The 17,104-nt window shown below is 40.3% G+C and overlaps 1 protein-coding gene across 1 annotated transcript in view; it reads left to right on the top strand.

Moving 5' to 3' along the window:
- LOC144454521 (kalirin-like) overlaps nucleotides 1–17,104 on the top strand; it is a 185,964-nt gene that overhangs the window by 158,533 nt on the left and 10,327 nt on the right. The window contains exons 22-26 of the mRNA XM_078146748.1: nucleotides 317–448; nucleotides 2,032–2,196; nucleotides 5,844–5,922; nucleotides 8,748–8,948; nucleotides 16,377–16,515. Coding sequence (XP_078002874.1) covers nucleotides 317–448; nucleotides 2,032–2,196; nucleotides 5,844–5,922; nucleotides 8,748–8,948; nucleotides 16,377–16,515 — 716 coding nt within the window. The remainder of the gene's footprint in view (nucleotides 1–316; nucleotides 449–2,031; nucleotides 2,197–5,843; nucleotides 5,923–8,747; nucleotides 8,949–16,376; nucleotides 16,516–17,104) is intronic.

Consider the following 17,104-nt stretch of genomic DNA (forward strand, 5'->3'; position numbering starts at 1 on the left):
GATTTTAGAGGTTATCAAATTCAAAACCATCATCCCCATTTCACAGATGAGGGAATAGAGGTCCAGAAATGTTAAGTGATTTGCCTAGGGTCACACAGCTAGTAAGCAGGATCCTGACCCAAGTCCTCCCTCATAACAAGTTCAACATTCTCTCCTATTGTCTTCTCAAACTTCAAGGTTGGGAAGAAGATAGATATGTCAACTGGCAAGGATGGACATGGGAGAGGGGAGGGAAGGGAGGAAATTGATACACAGGAAGGTAAAATAACATGTCTGAGGTCATATAATGACTGGCTTTGACCTTGGGCTTCCCCAGGTGTTCCGGCAGCACCAAATCGTCCCATTGCCCAAGAAAGGAGCTGCACATCTGTGATTCTCCGATGGCTGCCTCCATCCAGCACAGGGAACTGCACCATCTCTGGCTACACTGTGGAGTACAGGGAAGAAGGTACAAACCAAAACCAAAGCATTCCTTGAATGGTCCCTTCAATGATACAGCTCACTATCCATCCATGTCCTCCAATAGGGTCACCACAGGGTGGAGGACAGGGGGTGGGTATCCAATGTGCTAGGGGGACTTTCTCACTCTTTCCTGATGTTGCCAGGACACAAGCAAAGGACATGAGCTCTCTACCCAGCATTTCTTGCTTCTTCCACGTAATTAATTTGTCTTTTCCAGTTAGACACTTCTCTGATGACACTCATTCCTTTTTTTGTTTTGCTGTTGCAACCCATAAACGAAGCAAAACAAGAGAAGAAATTACCTGGTTAAGTTAATTCAGACTATGTTGTGAATGACTTCTAATTGTCCCAGGGATATTTTCACCTATTATGTGGACCCTACCCTTACCTAAAATCATTTACATCTATGTCTCCTAACTTGAGCCCCAAAGTTCATGAACTTATCCTAACTCAGTCTCCTAACTTTTAAAAATCTTCTTTTGTGGATGGACTAGTGACTTCTTGGCCTTTGTTTTTCAGTAATTTTCCTTAGTCTCTCATCTTTCTGATAAAATATGTTCTCTTGTTCTTTGTCTACCAAAAAAACAAACAAAAAAAAAAACCTTTCTAGCCTTAGGGATGAGTTGGTTCTACTCTTGTTACTAAAATCAAGGCAAATTCTACAGTCACCTTGCCTTTATGCAGGTTGCTAGTTCATCACAATCTTTCCTATTTCATCTTTTCTATCATACTGTCCTTAATAGTTTATGAAGCTGGGGGTACCGGGGAGACAGTACAGCTTCAACTTTGGACACTTACCTAGTCACTAAAGACTCCTGAGCTCCAGGATGTCCTTATCAGCTCAGAGTCACTGCCAGCCATCCCTAGGGGATTAGCTGGGGGATAGGTTTCTATATTTAGAGTCAAGAAGGCCCTAAATTGAATCCTGTTTCTGTCTAGCTGTGTGACCATGGGTAAGTCACTTAACCTCTCTGAGTCTTGGTTCTTACACTTCTAAAATGGTAATAATAGGTCACTGTGAGGTTGAAATGAAATAATGTATGTAAACTGCTTTGCAAACTTTAAAGCATTACACAAGAGTAAGTAACTATTTTTACCTTTACAAAGATACAAAGAGAAAGAAAATTATTTCCTATTTTGTAACTCCTAGAATACCTTTGAGCAGCAAATTCAAAATGGAATAGATGTTGCTGACAGGTCCTCCAGGAATCATACTTTTTCACACCCTTATGAAGGAGCTGAAGACTTTGCAGAAAATTAGAAAATGGATTTTCAGAAGTGTTTATAGTGTCCATAAGGACGATCATTTTAGCTTATTGTGAGAAATATACTTTCTTTGATGTATGATAATCTCTCAATTTCTCTTTCTCTCCCTCCCCACCCTTCCTTCTCCTTTTCTCATCCCCCTCTTCTTCTGTTTCTCTTTATCTCTCTGCCTCTGTCTGTCTCTGTCTCTCTTTGCCACTCTTTTTCTCTGTCACTCTCTGTCTCTCTGTCTCTCTCTCTCTGTCTCTGTCTGTCTGTCTGTCTCTCTCTCTCTCTCCTTTTTCTCTCTGTTGGACTCCACAGGTTCCCAGGTCTGGCAGCAGTCTGTGGCTTCAACCCTGGACACTTACCTGGTCATTGAAGACCTGAGCCCAGGATGCCCTTACCAATTCAGAGTCAGTGCCAGCAACCCCTGGGGGATCAGCTTACCCAGTGAACCCTCTGAGTTCGTGAGACTCCCAGAATATGGTGAGCACTGACATGCCCCCTAAGCCAGGGTCTCATCGATTTTCCAAGACACACTAGAGTAGAATTATTTATTGACTTGCTGGGGATGGGGGAGATCTCTAGATGGCTTTTACTTGAATTTACTTTGTCCCATTAGTTCCAACAACTTTTTTTTTAAACTCTTATGCACAGTTGCTTATATACATATTGTGGGAGAAAAACTCGTTTGTTTAGTCAGTGTTTATCAGAGAGAACTTATCTCCAAGTATTGAGAGAAAGAGAAAAAGAGAGAGAGAGAGAGAGAGAGAGAGAGAGAGAGAGAGAGAGAGAGAGAGAGAGAGAGAGGGAGGGAAAGAGATCTCCAAAGAGATCTACTAATTAAAAATCTCCTTGCCCAAGTCATTTTGACTTACATTTTTTGTGATCATGAATACAGAGATAGGTATGCAAAAATCAATTTCAGAGTTTGAAAAAATTTCCTTAAACAGCACAATAGTAAGTTAAATTTCAATGCACTTAGAGAACAGTCTTCTTCAAACTTATTCAATCTGAGTGGAGAAGGACATACTGCTCTTAACTGAATTAATCAAAAGATGCTCCTATTCTTAGTCTGGTTACCACTAAGGGTATGTCCACCTGAGCACACTTTTAGGTTTAATCTACATTATTAACATCTTCTCCATCACTTTCTTAAGTCTAGACAATCAGCAAAACAATAAAGGAAGACCTGATTTGTAACAGCTGCTGATTTCTGAGGTATAAACACTCACACGGAAATTTTAAGCTGGCTCCAACACTCTGCTGGTTACTCCCTAATCTATCTATGCACAAGGAAGCAGAATTCCTCCCTGATTTGGGATTGATTTTCCCTTTAGAAACTGGTTGAGTCTCTAACAAAGATGAGACAAACACACTGCCCTTTGGAATGTTTTTAAATATGGATATGGATTTTCATTCAGTTGAATCCAAAAGACTAAAAAATCTTATTTCTTAATATGTTGCTTAAAGAAAAGAGAGGCCATAATATACGTTTACATTATGTAGAAGCCATGACCAAAAATGCCTCAAAACGTATGTTCTGCCTACCACACACAACTAATCATAGGCTGTTCCATATAAACCCTCTCAGGCTCTGGTCTTCTTCAGCCTAAAGCCAGTAACATAAAGTAGGTTAAGAGAGAGAAAAGGGAGTGTTTCAAATGAAGCGAGGCAGCAGAACTGGAGAATAAGCAAGGGTTAGTTTGCTCGTTGCTCAGAGGTATTGACTACCACAGTTGAGCCAGCTAGATCCTTTAATGGTCAGGAAGCTTATGTTCAGGACCATACAAGATGGCATGCCACCCCCTTGTCTTGCCACCCTACACACACACTCACACACATACACACACATACCCCTACGTTTCTATTCTCCTTCCCCCTATCTCCTACCCAATCATACCTATATCTCCCATTCTCCTAGTTAGTGCTCATGATCTAAACCATGTATTAGTGTAATATACTGCTCCCGAGGGAATATAAAAGATGTGTAAGAACAAAATGAGCCCATAATGATAAATACTGATATTAATATACAATTATTTATTTATAGACAGCTAGGTGGTGCAGTGGATAGAATACCAGGCCTGGAGTCAGGAAGACTAATCTTCCTGAGTTCCAATCCAGCCTCAGACACTTAATAGCTGTATGACCCTGGGCAAGTCACTTAACCCTGTTTGCCTCAGTTCCTCATCTGTAAAATGAGCTGGAGAAGGAAATGGCAAACCATTCTAGTGTTTTTGCCAAGAAAACCCCAAGTGGAGTTACCAGGGTCAGAGAAGACTGAAATGACTGAATAACAACAACAACAACAAGCATAAACATGTCACCAGATCCTATGGATCTCCATTTCCTTGCCTGGAAAATAAGGGAGCTGAATTGGCTAGCCTCTAAGGTCCCTTCTACCCCCAGATTTATGGACCTAGGATAAGTCCAACCCTCTCATTTTGCAGATGAGGAAATGAAGATCCACTGAAGTTGACTTTTCAAGATCTCTCAGCTCACTGGTAGCAGAGCTAGGATGATAACCTTGACCTGACGTCCGTTGAGTCTCCTTCCATCACACTGTAGTGCAGGACTGAGGCTTTCATTATTTTCTTGAAGACCTACAACTACATTGATTAGTAACAAGGCATTATTTAGAAACTGGTGTGATATATAGTTTGTTCCTGGTTTACTAGATGTTCTCTGTATATGACATTTGCTGCCTCCATCACCAGGCCTTTGCACTGGCTGTTCTGACGCCTGGAGTGCATTCCCCCAACATCTCCATCTTAGAACCCTCAGCTTCCTCCAAAGCATAGAACTGGTACCATATCTTCACGAGTCCTTCCCTGATCTTCCTAGTTGTTAGTGCTCTCTCCCTCTTGAAATAACTTTGTATATGCCCCCTTTAGAATGTCTATTCTTCCAGGGTAGGAACAATTTTTCATATTTGCATCTAGCACAGTGCAAGTCACACAGTAGGCACCTTTATATTTGTTGACTGATATGTTCATATAAGTAGAATGTAAGTCTCTTCAGGGTAAGGCCTGTTTAATTTTAGTCTTTTCATTCCAGAAGTGCCCTGCACATAGTAGGACCTTAATACGACACAGGTAGTAAATACTACATTCAGGGTCTGATCCCATCTCCTTGTACTCCAAAATCAGCTTTCTTTCTGCTGTATGTCCTAAAGTCCCTTGCTACTGGCATTCTGTGATCTATAATTCCGAGTTTCTCTGTGACATCCTCAGGAGTACAGCAGCTCACTCAGAGAGACCTGAAATTCTATATCTCTGAGTTTTAGAGTCATCTCAGAATTGAACCCCACCCAATTCCCTCCAGGCCTCATGGGTCTGATCAATCTTTAAAGGTAATAAATACTAGAAGATCCTCTCACTTGATCATATGGAAGTGACAGAGATGGATAAACCTATCCAAGCACAATGGAAACAAAGTAGCTAACCAAGCTGAGGTGGACAGTGTAGAACCTCAAGGAAGAAAATACTCCAATGAAAATAATTCACATGAAGATACGAATGACTGATAGACTCATTAACTTCCCAAGATGATTTGAGTGCTAACATCAGAGAAGGATGAGGAAAAACTTTTCCTAAGTCTGAGGACTAAAAAACAAACAAACAAACAAAAACCAGTCATGGTGGTCTTACCTGTAATCCCTGCTACTAAGGAGGCTGAGTCCAGTGGATTGATCAATAGCTGGAGTTCTGAGCTACAGTAAGGCTAAAGTCAGTGCGGAATCTTCATTGAGTTTGGCACCAGTATGGTGACTCCCTGGGAGCAGAGGATTATCACGCTGACTAAGGAACTGACCATCCCAGATTGTAAAAAGAGCCGATCAAAGTTTTCATGACAAGCAGCAGCAGGATGAAGCCTGGATGAAATAAGGAGATCCAGGGCAATTTTGTTACTACTTACAATTTTTAAAAGATTACGCAATAAAAGTTCATAATTTCATATACAATCTTCTTTTTTTGTTCTTTGTAGGTTAGAATGTTTTTTGTTGACAAATGAATTTATAATTCTTTTTAAAAGAATTTTTGAAAGGAGAATTTCTTTAGGGTTACACTGGAGCTTTCCTTCTTCTGTGACATTCTCAGCATCACCTTTGTGCTTTCTCTCTTCCAAAGATGCTGCAGCTGATGGTGCTACCATTTCCTGGAAGGAAAATTTTGACTTAGCTTACACGGAGCTGAGTGAAATTGGAAGGTAATACTACAGCTTTCTATCCTGGGGCTTGCCTGGAAAAGAAAACCCCATAAATTTATATGTTCACAGCAAAAAAAAAAAAAAAGTTTTAGCTTTTTTAATTTTGAGCAAAGAAATAGTCTGCTATAGTAGATAAAAAGCTTTTTAAATTTTAAATAAAGAAATAGTCTGCTATAGTAGATAAAAAGCCAGCCTCAGAGGTCAGAAAGAATTGGGTTAAAGTCCTGTCTTCGACACATACTGGCTTTGTGACCATGACTCATGGGACCTATCATAGGATGGAGCTGGAAAGGACCTCAGGGGCCATCTAAACCAGCTCTCATTTTACAGATGAGGAAACTGAGGCTCAGGGGGGTTAAGTAATTTGTCCCAATTCCCACAGGTAGTGAGCAAGCTCTCAGAGGGGGAATTTGAACTCTGGTCCTCTTTCTATAAGAGTCCTTCCAAGAGTAACAAGAGGGAGTTGCTGATCTACGTTAGTGAACAGAATTTTCACACTGGAAGATCCCCACACTGATGAAAATCACAAATCTGGACTAAAAAAGTAAAAAGAAAAAAAACTGAGTAAATTACGTTCACTCAGAAAAAAAAAAGTATGTAAATGCCTACTCATTTAACTTTTTTTTCCATTTTAATGATAAAATATTTAAATAAGTATTCTAAAACAAAAAGAAAGACCCTAAGAGAAAGATTAATGGAAAAAATGTTATATTTCCTCTTGAAAAAAAATTTTGAACAAAGGATCAATACTTCATTTTGTTAGAAACCCAAATTGTTTTTTGGGGATAAAGGGAAATAAGAAATATAGATGAATCAGCACAAATCACTAAGCCTGGAAACACAACATGAGAAGTCATGAGACATAAGGAGCATTGAGGTCAAGAGACCTAAGTTCTAATCCTGACTATCATTCTCATTTATAACAATAATAATAGGGCAGCTAAGTGGTGAGGAGGATAGAGCACCAAGCCTGAAGTCAGGTAAACCCCTCTTCCTGAGTTCAAATCTGGCATCAAACACTTACTAGCTGTGTAACCCTGGGCAAGTCATTTCACCCTGTCTGCCTCAGTTTCCTCATCTGTAAAATGAGAAGGAAATGTCAAACCACTCCAGTATCTTTGCCAAGAAAATGCTAGATGAGGTCACAGAGAGTCACACTTAACAATAACAAAAATAGTAATAATTACTAGCACTTAGATAGCACTTTAAGCAGCAGACAGAGGTTAAGTGACTTGGCCAGGGTCACACAGTTAAGTGTCTAAGGACAGATTTGAACTCAGGTTGTCCTGACTCCTGATCCAGCACTTTATCCACTGTGCCACCCAGCTGCCCCTCATTTCATATGCTGTTATTAAATAGATGATTTAGGTTGGGACTAGATCTTGCCTCTCTCATAAATCATCAAGCATAGAATATTAGAGCTAGAAGGGACCCTAGCTATAGTCTAGTCCAACCCCATCATTTTACAGATGACAAAATGGAGGATTAGATAGATGAAGGGACTTGCCCAAGGTCACATAGAGCTAGGCTTCACATCTAACTTCTCTGACTCCAAATTTAGTGTTCTTTTCACCACGCCACATTGTCCCCATGTTTAGGAAGCCATAGGTTATGTCTGATTTGTTTTTCTTTAGTCTTCTTAATATTTTTCTTTTGAATTAAAAAAATTCTATTTGAAAAGAAAAGAATTAATTGAATCTCAAAGGAGGTAAGATGGCAAATAGGCAGACAAAGTAAAGTGGCATCAATTTTATCTCTTTTTTGATCCTCAAAGAATTAGTGTCACATAGAAGTCCACATGGTGCAGTCACGGCCATGTTGGTAAATGTTGAACAATTGGCTCTGTGAATGAAAAAAAAAGCACCCACAATACAATTTTAACTTTAATCTGCATTATTTACATTTTCTCCACATCAAGTTTTTAAGTCTAGATAATCAACAAAATAATAAAGATTTGATTTGTAGCATTTACCAATTTCCGATGTCTAAATGCTCACACTTTAACGATTGGCTCTAAGGAACTGGTACAAGCTGACTAGCACACTCTAGGGAAGAGTATATACTCTGGAGTCTGAGGACCTGGGTTCAAATCCCACTTGTGATACAATCCATGTGACCTTGGACAAGTCACTTTATTTTCTTGGTTTCCAGTTTCATCACATGTAAAATAAGAGATTTTGACTAAAGGGCCTCTGGGGTATCTTCCAGATCTAGACACATGATCCTTTGAATCCAACTCATATGATGATTGGTTGAGGAACTAGTGATGCTCAGAATAGACAAGAGGAAGCTTCTCAGGGTCATTGCCTTGAAATGGTTGAATGGCTGTCATGTGGAATAGGAGATAGACTCGTTTATCACACCTTAAGACAGGAGAACTAAACAGATAGATAGATGCAACAGGGAGACAGATTTAGGCTTGAGGTAAGAAAAAAAATTTCCCAATAATTACAACTGTACAAAAATGAGATTGGCTGCCTCATAAAGCAGTGAGATGCCTTATGCTAAAAGCATTCAAGCCAAGGCTAGATGACAATTTTTAGAGACTTTTGTGGAGAGGACTTGAATCAGGCAGGGTACTGGACCAGGTGACCTCTCAGGTCTCCTTCAAATCTAAGATTCCAGGATTCTAGCTTCTTACCTCCATGACACCAGGAAACGGAGCCCAGATGAGGAAGGTTGCTAACAGAGACCGATGGGACTCCTGGTCAAATGTTAGTGCCTCAATGCACTCAAGGCAAACTTTACAAATCACTGGAAAAAAAAGGTCCAGGGTTTATTGGTGAATCTTGACCAAAGACTGTCTCCCTTTCATGTGATTCCAGGGGTCGGTTCTCCATCGTGAAGAAGTGCATTCACAAAGCTACTCGAAAAGATGTTGCTGTGAAATTCATTAGCAAAAAAATGAAGAAGAAGGAGCAAGCAGCACATGAAGCTGCCCTCCTCCAGCACCTGCAGCACCCTCAGTATGTTACACTCCACGACACCTATGAGTCGCCCACATCTTACATCTTGGTTTTGGAGCTGTGAGTACCAACAGCCTCTCTCTGCCCATTCAGGTGGAACCAGGCCACCATCTGGGCCTGCTGACCCCAAACGGACAATGAAGAGAGTATTGACTCTAGGATCAGAGGACTTGGGTTCAAATCCTGACTCCACTGCGTAGTACCTATGTGACTGAGTTACTGCTTCATGGCCCTCAGTTTTATTATTAGCAGTAAATTATTAATACACTCTTTTCAGATATCCCTAGAAATTGGGCAGAAGTGGAAATGAAGGCTCCCCACTCTCCCATGCCATCCCTGAGAGGCAAAAAGGTTTTTTTTTTCCCACGTAGAGACAAACTCCCCAAAGTTAGGCAAATCAGTCTAAAGTTTGGTCAGATTCAGCCAACTGCTATTCTCCTTAACCCAGTAAAAGGAAGAAAGGAGAAATTTATAGCTCAGGCTATGAACAAGCAGCCAATGTGCCATTGTTCTCTGGGAAAGTAAGAGTAATGACAGATTCACAGAATTACAGAATGTTAGGGTATAATAGACCTTGAAGACCATCTAAACTAAACTCATTTTACCAGTTGGGAAATAGAGGCCACAACCCTGACATCTCATGATACATCATGCAAATGTTCTAATGTTATTCAACACCAATCACTAAACATTTATTAAGTGTTCATAACTGCCAGGCACTGTTATACAAAGACAAAAATAAAACAATCCCTGTATTCTTCTGAAAGGAAAAAAACATGTATGTTATGGGCAACTAGATGGCACAGTGGATAGAATGCCAAGCCAGGAATCAGGAAGTCTTGAATTCAAATCTAGCCTCAGATACTTACTAGCTGTGTTACTCTGGGCAAGACACTTAATCCTGTTTGCCTTAGTTTCCTCATCTGTAAAATGAGCTGGAGAAGGAAATGGCAAACCACTCTGGTATCTTCTCTAAGGAAACCCCAAATGGTGTCATGAAGAGTAGGACACAACTGAAATGACTGAACAACAAAGCAAGTAGTTTTTGAGCTGAAATCTGAAAGAAACTAGTGTTATTTGCAGAAGTGGAGGAAAGAAGAAAGTAAATACATCCCACCTTCCATCTCCATGCCATTTCACTAGCCATCCCCCATACTTGGGATACCCTCCTTAGCTCCCCTTATAGAATCCCTCACAGGATTACAGGATTACAGATTTACAGCTAGAGTTGCTGCTTCTACCTCCCCAACCAATGACTGATTAAATATGAGTTGTTAGGGAGTGTGAGATTTTAAGGGTGATTCTGAGTTTGTGATCTGGGGGCGTGGGAGTACTAGAAGAATAGTGGTATCCTCAGCAGAAATAGTGGAGTTCCAAAGCAGGTAGGTTTTGAGGGAAATATAAGATAATAAGTTCTGTTTTAGACATGTTGATTTTGAGATAGCTATGGAATTTCTAATTTGAAATGTCCAATATCAGTTGGTAACATGGGACTGGTGTTTAAGAGAAAGATATTACACACACACACACACACACACACACACACACATATATATATATATATACACACACACACACACACACACATATATATGTATATACATACACATATACCTACATATGTATACACCTATACACATAGTCATATACACATGTAAATATTTATATATATATGTATGTATATATATATGTGCATGTATTTGTATTTGTACGTGTATATAATATATATGAGTTATCTGCCAAAAGAGGATAATTAAATCCATGAGAATTGATGAAGTCACCAAGAGAGTATAAAGAGAGAGTAAATGTAGACCCAGAGCCTTGAGAGTACTCAAGAAAATGTATAGTTTTGGGGTACACTGGCAGATAGCTACAATGATGCCTTTTCTGATTTTCATAAGCACAATCCATTTACTCTTCTAAATATAACAATATACAGGAAACTTTTTTTTTGATGGGATGAAATTTTCCAAAGGGATGTGCCCTGAAACTGTTCTCAAGGACTGCTAGATTGATGATTATAGCCCTGGTGGTTTGTCATAATGATGACCAGAGGCTATGTTGCCCAGATAACATACTAACTGAAACTTAATTTACGATTATATCAGGTTTGGCTTTGAATGAGGCAGGGGAAGTTTTTCCTGGTTAGCTACCTCTAAAAATGTCCACCTCTTTCCACTTATCTCATTCTTATAATTAAAGGTATGTCTTGCTTTGAAAAGGAAGTGACACTTTGAATATCATATTTTCCATTCAGATTACATTATGTCAGAGCCCCTTGTAACACAAAGGGCCTGGATTCACCCCAGGGGATTTCCTAATTTTCTTAGTTTTTAGTTCCTGCCCAAGAAACCTGGGAAATAGTATATGCATGGTCTTCCCTGAAATATTGAGACTGATTCCCCACTTGCAAACACAAAGTTCATAGGATCAGAGATTTAGATCTGAAACAGCCCTTAAGGGCCATCCAATTCATCCTCCTCCATTTGAGAGCTGGATGGCAAAGCAGATATAGTGCTGGCCTTTGAATCAGGAAGACAGGATTTCAAATCCTGTCTCAGGCACTTTGTGACCCTGGGCAAGTCACTTGACGCCGTTTGCCTTCCTCATCTATAAAATGAACTGGATAAGGAAATGGCAAGCCTCTCCAGTATCTTTGCCAAGAAAACCCCAAATGGCATCACAAACAATAGGACATGACTTAAAAACAACTAAACAATAAGACCTTAGAGCAATATGTAAATGTTAGTTATTTTACAGGTGAGAAAATTGAGGTCTAGAGAGATTATTTGCCCAAGGACTCAGAATGAGTAAGAGAAGTGAAAGACGAACCCAGGAACTCTGACTCTAAATCTAGTGTTCTTTCCACTGTATCCTGCCCCCTCTCAATCAATCAATATTTAAGGGTCTACTATGTGCCAGGTATTGTACTAGGCACTGGGCATACAAAAAGAGGCAAAAGACTGTCCCTACCTCAAGGAGCTTACAATCTAATAGGAGACACAACATGCAAACAAATATATACAAAGCAAGTGAAATACGGGATAAATTAGGAAGTTACTAACAGAAGGAAGGTGCTAGAATTAAGAAGAGGGGTTGGGGGAAAGTTTCCTGTAGAAGATGGGATTTTAGGTAGGACTTAAAGGAAGCCAGGGGGCAGAGAAGGAAAAGGAGAGAATTTCAGGAATAGTGGATAGTCATAGAAAATGCCCAGGGCCAAGAGATGGTGTAGCTCTGGAGTCTTGTTTGTGGAATGGCCAGAAGGCCAGGGTCATTGGATCAAAGCGTATATATATATTGGAGAATAAGGTATAAGAAGACTGGAAAAGTAGGAGGGGGCTAGGTTATAAGGCTTCAAATGCCAAACAGAGCATTTTGTATTTGATCCCCTAGAAGTGATAGAGAAACACTGGAGTTTATCGGGGGGGGGGCAGTAACATGGTCAGACCTGTGCTTTAGGAAAATCACTTTGGTGGCTGAATAGAGAATGCACTGGAGTGGGGAGAGATTTAAAGCAGGCAGTCCCACCAGCAGGCTATTGCAATAATCCAGGCATGAGGTGATGAGAGCCTGCACTAGAGGGGTGGCAGTGTCAGATTGTGGTTCTGGTTTGTCCTTTGTTCTAGAACAGGACCAGGACATCACGGAGACAATGACATGATTTGCAATTGACTTTGATTTGAGTGAGGGAGGGCTATGCAAAGTCACCAAACTCACTTTCTCCTCCAGAGCCATTTGGGTCCAGTGGCCAGATATAGATCGGGACAATTGGAAATGGCCCAGGATGTAGAGGGAGATCTTGGCCTTCTTAAGCTAAGGTCTTTCCAAGTTCTCGCTTTCACTGAGGCAACACCCAGTCAGTGATCAGGCTGTTTAAGAAGTGAGTCAAGGGATGGACACTTTAATGAAAAAAAAAAAATCAAACTGGGAGGGGAAGACCTTCAGAGTTGCTGGCTGAAAAACAAACAATTATTATTTGCAGCAGAGGAAAGAAGGAGATGTATTGGAGAGATGTTGCAAAAGTGAAAGAAACAGTCTTTGGCAACAGATTGGATATGGAAGGCGAGAGTGAAGAATCCAGGATAACTTCTCATTATGTCACAGAGGAAGGTTTTGTTAAAAAAAAAAAAAAAGGAAAAACAAAATAACAATCCTTTAATGAGTAACTATTAGTCCCAAGGTTATGTGTAAATCCCTATATTTACACATATTATTACAGTGCTGAATTTTGATAGTCCTGAGTATGAGGGCTCCCCTGGCAGAAGCCCTTTCTCCCACAGGCCCTGTGTTGACCTGTTGCTCCCTAACTATTGAAGTGGAGACTTTTAAAACAAATTCTCTTTCTGTTTCGACTTTCAGCCTCTCCTTGTAGTGTTTCCATGCTCCATGGGACAGCCAGCCCACCCACTAGTTTCAAAGACCAGCATCTTTCTATGCTATCTCCCCTAGCAAGATGAGGGCAAAATCTTCAGAGCCCTTCTCCTCTCCCAGATTCCCACTGCTCTTGCCCCATTGGCCCTTCCTTTTTCCATCTGCCCTGTAACTGAACTTTGTTTTACTTGTGTCTCCCCGAATTACAATTTACTTGAAATCTGACACTGTCATGATTATTCTTTTTTATCCCTGGGGCTTAGCACAGTGCTTGGTACTCAGTAGGTACTTAATAAATGCTTTTTCATTCATTCAGTGTCTCCCAGGTACCAGCCCCAATACCCTGAATTATACACACTTCATTTTTTATTTACTCAAAAGGAAGGGTAAGTAGGAATAAGGAAAATATCCTAGCACCTACCACATTTCTATGCCTCCTCTCCTCGGTTTGGAATTTTGATTCTCTGAAAATTACAACTGATACTACATATGTACATATTAATATATGTTATATAATGTTCTTACATAATGTCTTTACATGCAATAAACATTTTATGTCTTCCATCATTCGTGTGCATCACCCCCAGAATATACCTATGTGTTTTATGACTAATAACATCACTAGTGATTAACCTAAATATGCTAGTCTAGTCACTGGTCAAATAGTTCAGGTCCTTCTGCTGTGACTTTTTGCCGTCTCTGGATATTCTGTCTCTCTACTATTTATAGGGGAGAAATTATCTTCAGGAACACTGTCCACTGGTCTACATTCTGGGCCCAGGGGTACCAGATAGTAAACAGAATTGTCTGCCGCTTCCAGGTTGGGTGCCGTGTGCAGCCTCTTGAGACCTCAAATGAGGGCATTGTTGGCATGAAGTTGACTGACTTTGGACTTATCTTTTCTCTTCTTCCAATTAATCAATCAACAAATATTGATTAAATGCCTACCATGTGCCGGGCACTGTGTTAGACACTGGACAGACAAGTACAAAGCTAGAAGGACACTTGAGACCAACTCTCATTTTACAGGCTGAGAGAGGGGAGGTAACTTTTCAAGGTCCAACAGCTATGTAGTGGCAAAGCCGTGGACAATCCCTACTTGTAACAAGCTTCTCTTCTAATGGAATATATAACAAGTATGTATATATACAGCATTAAGTTGTCTTTCAGTAGTGTCAGACTCTCCATGACCCCATTTGGGGTTTTCTTGGCAAAACACTAGAGTAGTTTACCATTTCCTTCTCCTGCTAATTTTACAGATGAGAAACTAAGGTAAACAGGCTTAAGTGACTTGCCCAGAGTCACACAGCTAGTAAGTGTCTGAGGATAGATTTGAACTCGGGGAGATGAGTCTTCCTGACTTCAGGAGCAGCACGCCATCCACTGTGCTGCACATAGCATTAATATAAAGTAAATAAATACAAATATACATGAAGTAGGTAAATATAAGATAGTTAGAGGGGATCTAGGAGTTAGGGGGATCAGGAAAGGCTTAATGGAGAATTGAGCTTCACTTTAAGAAGGACTCTTTCTGAAGAAGGAACAGGCACAGAGGACAGCAGATGCCAAGGCATGGAGCCAAGGGATGGAGTGTCATGGGTGAGGAGCAGAGAGAGGGCCAGTTTGGCCGGCTTGCAGAGCTCAGGAGAGGGAGTCATAGTCAGTGAGGTTGGAAAGATAAGTCAGAACCAAGTTGTGCAGGTCTTTACAATCTAAAACAGAGGACTTTATATTTTACCCCAGAGGCAACAGGAAGCACCTGGAGTTGATTGAGCAGGAGAATAACATGGTCAGATCTCTACTCAAGGAAAATTATTTTGGCAACAATGTGGAGTTACTAGATCTGAGAGAGATGAGGAAAGGAAGTGCCTGGAACTCTCCCCCTCTGCTCTGACTACTGACCTCCTTGGCTCCTTTAAGTCCAAACTAAAATCCCATCCTCTACAGGATGCCTTCCCTAAACCCTCTTAATTCTAATGTCTTCTCTGAATCAATTACTTCCTATTTATTTTGTATATGGCTTGCTTCACAAATATTTGTTTGCATGTTGTCTCATCCATTAGATTATAAGCTCCTTGAGAGCAGGGGTTGCCTTTTTCCTCTTTTTGTATCTCCATTGCTTAGCACAGTGCCTGGCATATAGTAGGTGCTTAACATGTGATTGATTGATTCCCTACCTCACAGTCAAACCCAGAGTTGCCCACTTTCAGTGTTACTTGAGATTCTATATAATTGTGTGCATGTACAGCTCAAAGCCATGGTAAATGAATGATTCCTCTATTTTACAAACCTACTTCCTAAAGGCACCAAGACCCACTTTTTCTGAAACATTTTGAAAGCAACTAACAAAACAGAAGGTTTTACCGATTTCATCATGGAAGACATTTTTTAATATGCTGAAATATTGGATAAGAATAGTAACTGAAATTCTGTTAGTATAGAAAACTCCCAGGTGAGTTCACTCCTTCTACTAACCAAGTCAACATCTTCTATGTAATGCATAGTTTTAGAGAACTGCCTAGAGTACTGAAAGATTAAACACTTCACTCAGGGTCACACAGCTAATATACATCAGAGGCAGGACTGGAACCCAGATCTTCCTGGCTCCAAAGTGGGCTCTATCCACTAAACGACACTGCCTCTCAAAGAGTCTAAATATAAAACATCTTCTTCTTGTTGTTCAGTGGTTTTTTCAGTCACGTCTGACTCTTTGTGACCCCATTTGGGGTTTTCTTGGCAAAGATATTAGAGTGGTTTGCCATTTCCTTCTGCAGCTCATTTTACAGATGAGAAAACTGAGGCAAACAGGGTTAAGTGACTTACCCAGCATCACATAGCTAGTACATGTCTGAGGCCGGATTTGAATTCAAGAAGATGAGTCTTCCTCACTCCAGGCCCAGCACTCTATCCACCGTACCATCTATCTCTTCTTTCTTATCGTTGACTTCGTATTAAATGTGAATTCATGAGCTTCCCCACTCCCCTACCAGCTTTGGATGTTAGATGGATCTTTAGTTGAAACACATCTGTATCAAAACGAAATAATTTTACAGGGAGGTCTTTATGGAGTTTGTTTTTAAACATTTTTTTTCCTCTTCCTTTCTTTACCTTTTATAGGATGGATGACGGCCGACTCTTGGACTATCTTATGAATCATGATGAACTTATGGAAGAAAAAGTTGCTTTCTACATCCGAGATACCATGGAAGCCTTACAATATCTACACAATTGCAGGGTTGCTCATTTGGATATCAAGGTAACAGAAAATATGGGTTAGGGACTGGCCCTATGGTTTCATTGATTCAGATGAAGTAACTTTCCCCTACCAGGACAGGGCGGCACTTTCTCTGTAAGCTCTAATTTTAGAGAATTTACCAGAGCAGAGGCTCATATACCCATCACACTCTAGAGTGGGGCTGGAACCAGTTTGAAATGTAATTAGGAAATATTTGACAAAACAAACTAAGTCAACCTGTAACCCAGAGGGATCCTTATATACAGTTTAGTGGCCCACATTTCTATTTGAGTCTGAAACCACTGGCCTAGAGCACTGACTTTCTGACAGTCACACAGCCAGCATGTTTTAGAGGCAGGACTTGAACCCAGATCTTCCTGGCTCTAAGGTAACCACTCTACCCACTACAAGGTCCAGAAAAAAAGGAAAAGATATCAGATCCAACTTGCACAGCCATTACCCTTAACAAAAGTGAATTACATTTTAATTTGTTTAGAAGGACCAAAATTCCAATGAATATTAAGGCTGGGGACTGGACCTGTATGGATTTAATCAATCAAATATTTATTAAGCACCTACTATTTGTTAGGCACTGTGCTAAGTGCTGGAG

The sequence above is a fragment of the Phascolarctos cinereus genome, unplaced genomic scaffold, assembly GCF_003287225.1.
Source record: "Phascolarctos cinereus isolate Bilbo 61053 unplaced genomic scaffold, phaCin_HiC Scaffold_726;HRSCAF=1367, whole genome shotgun sequence".
Classification (NCBI taxonomy): Eukaryota; Metazoa; Chordata; class Mammalia; order Diprotodontia; family Phascolarctidae; genus Phascolarctos; species Phascolarctos cinereus.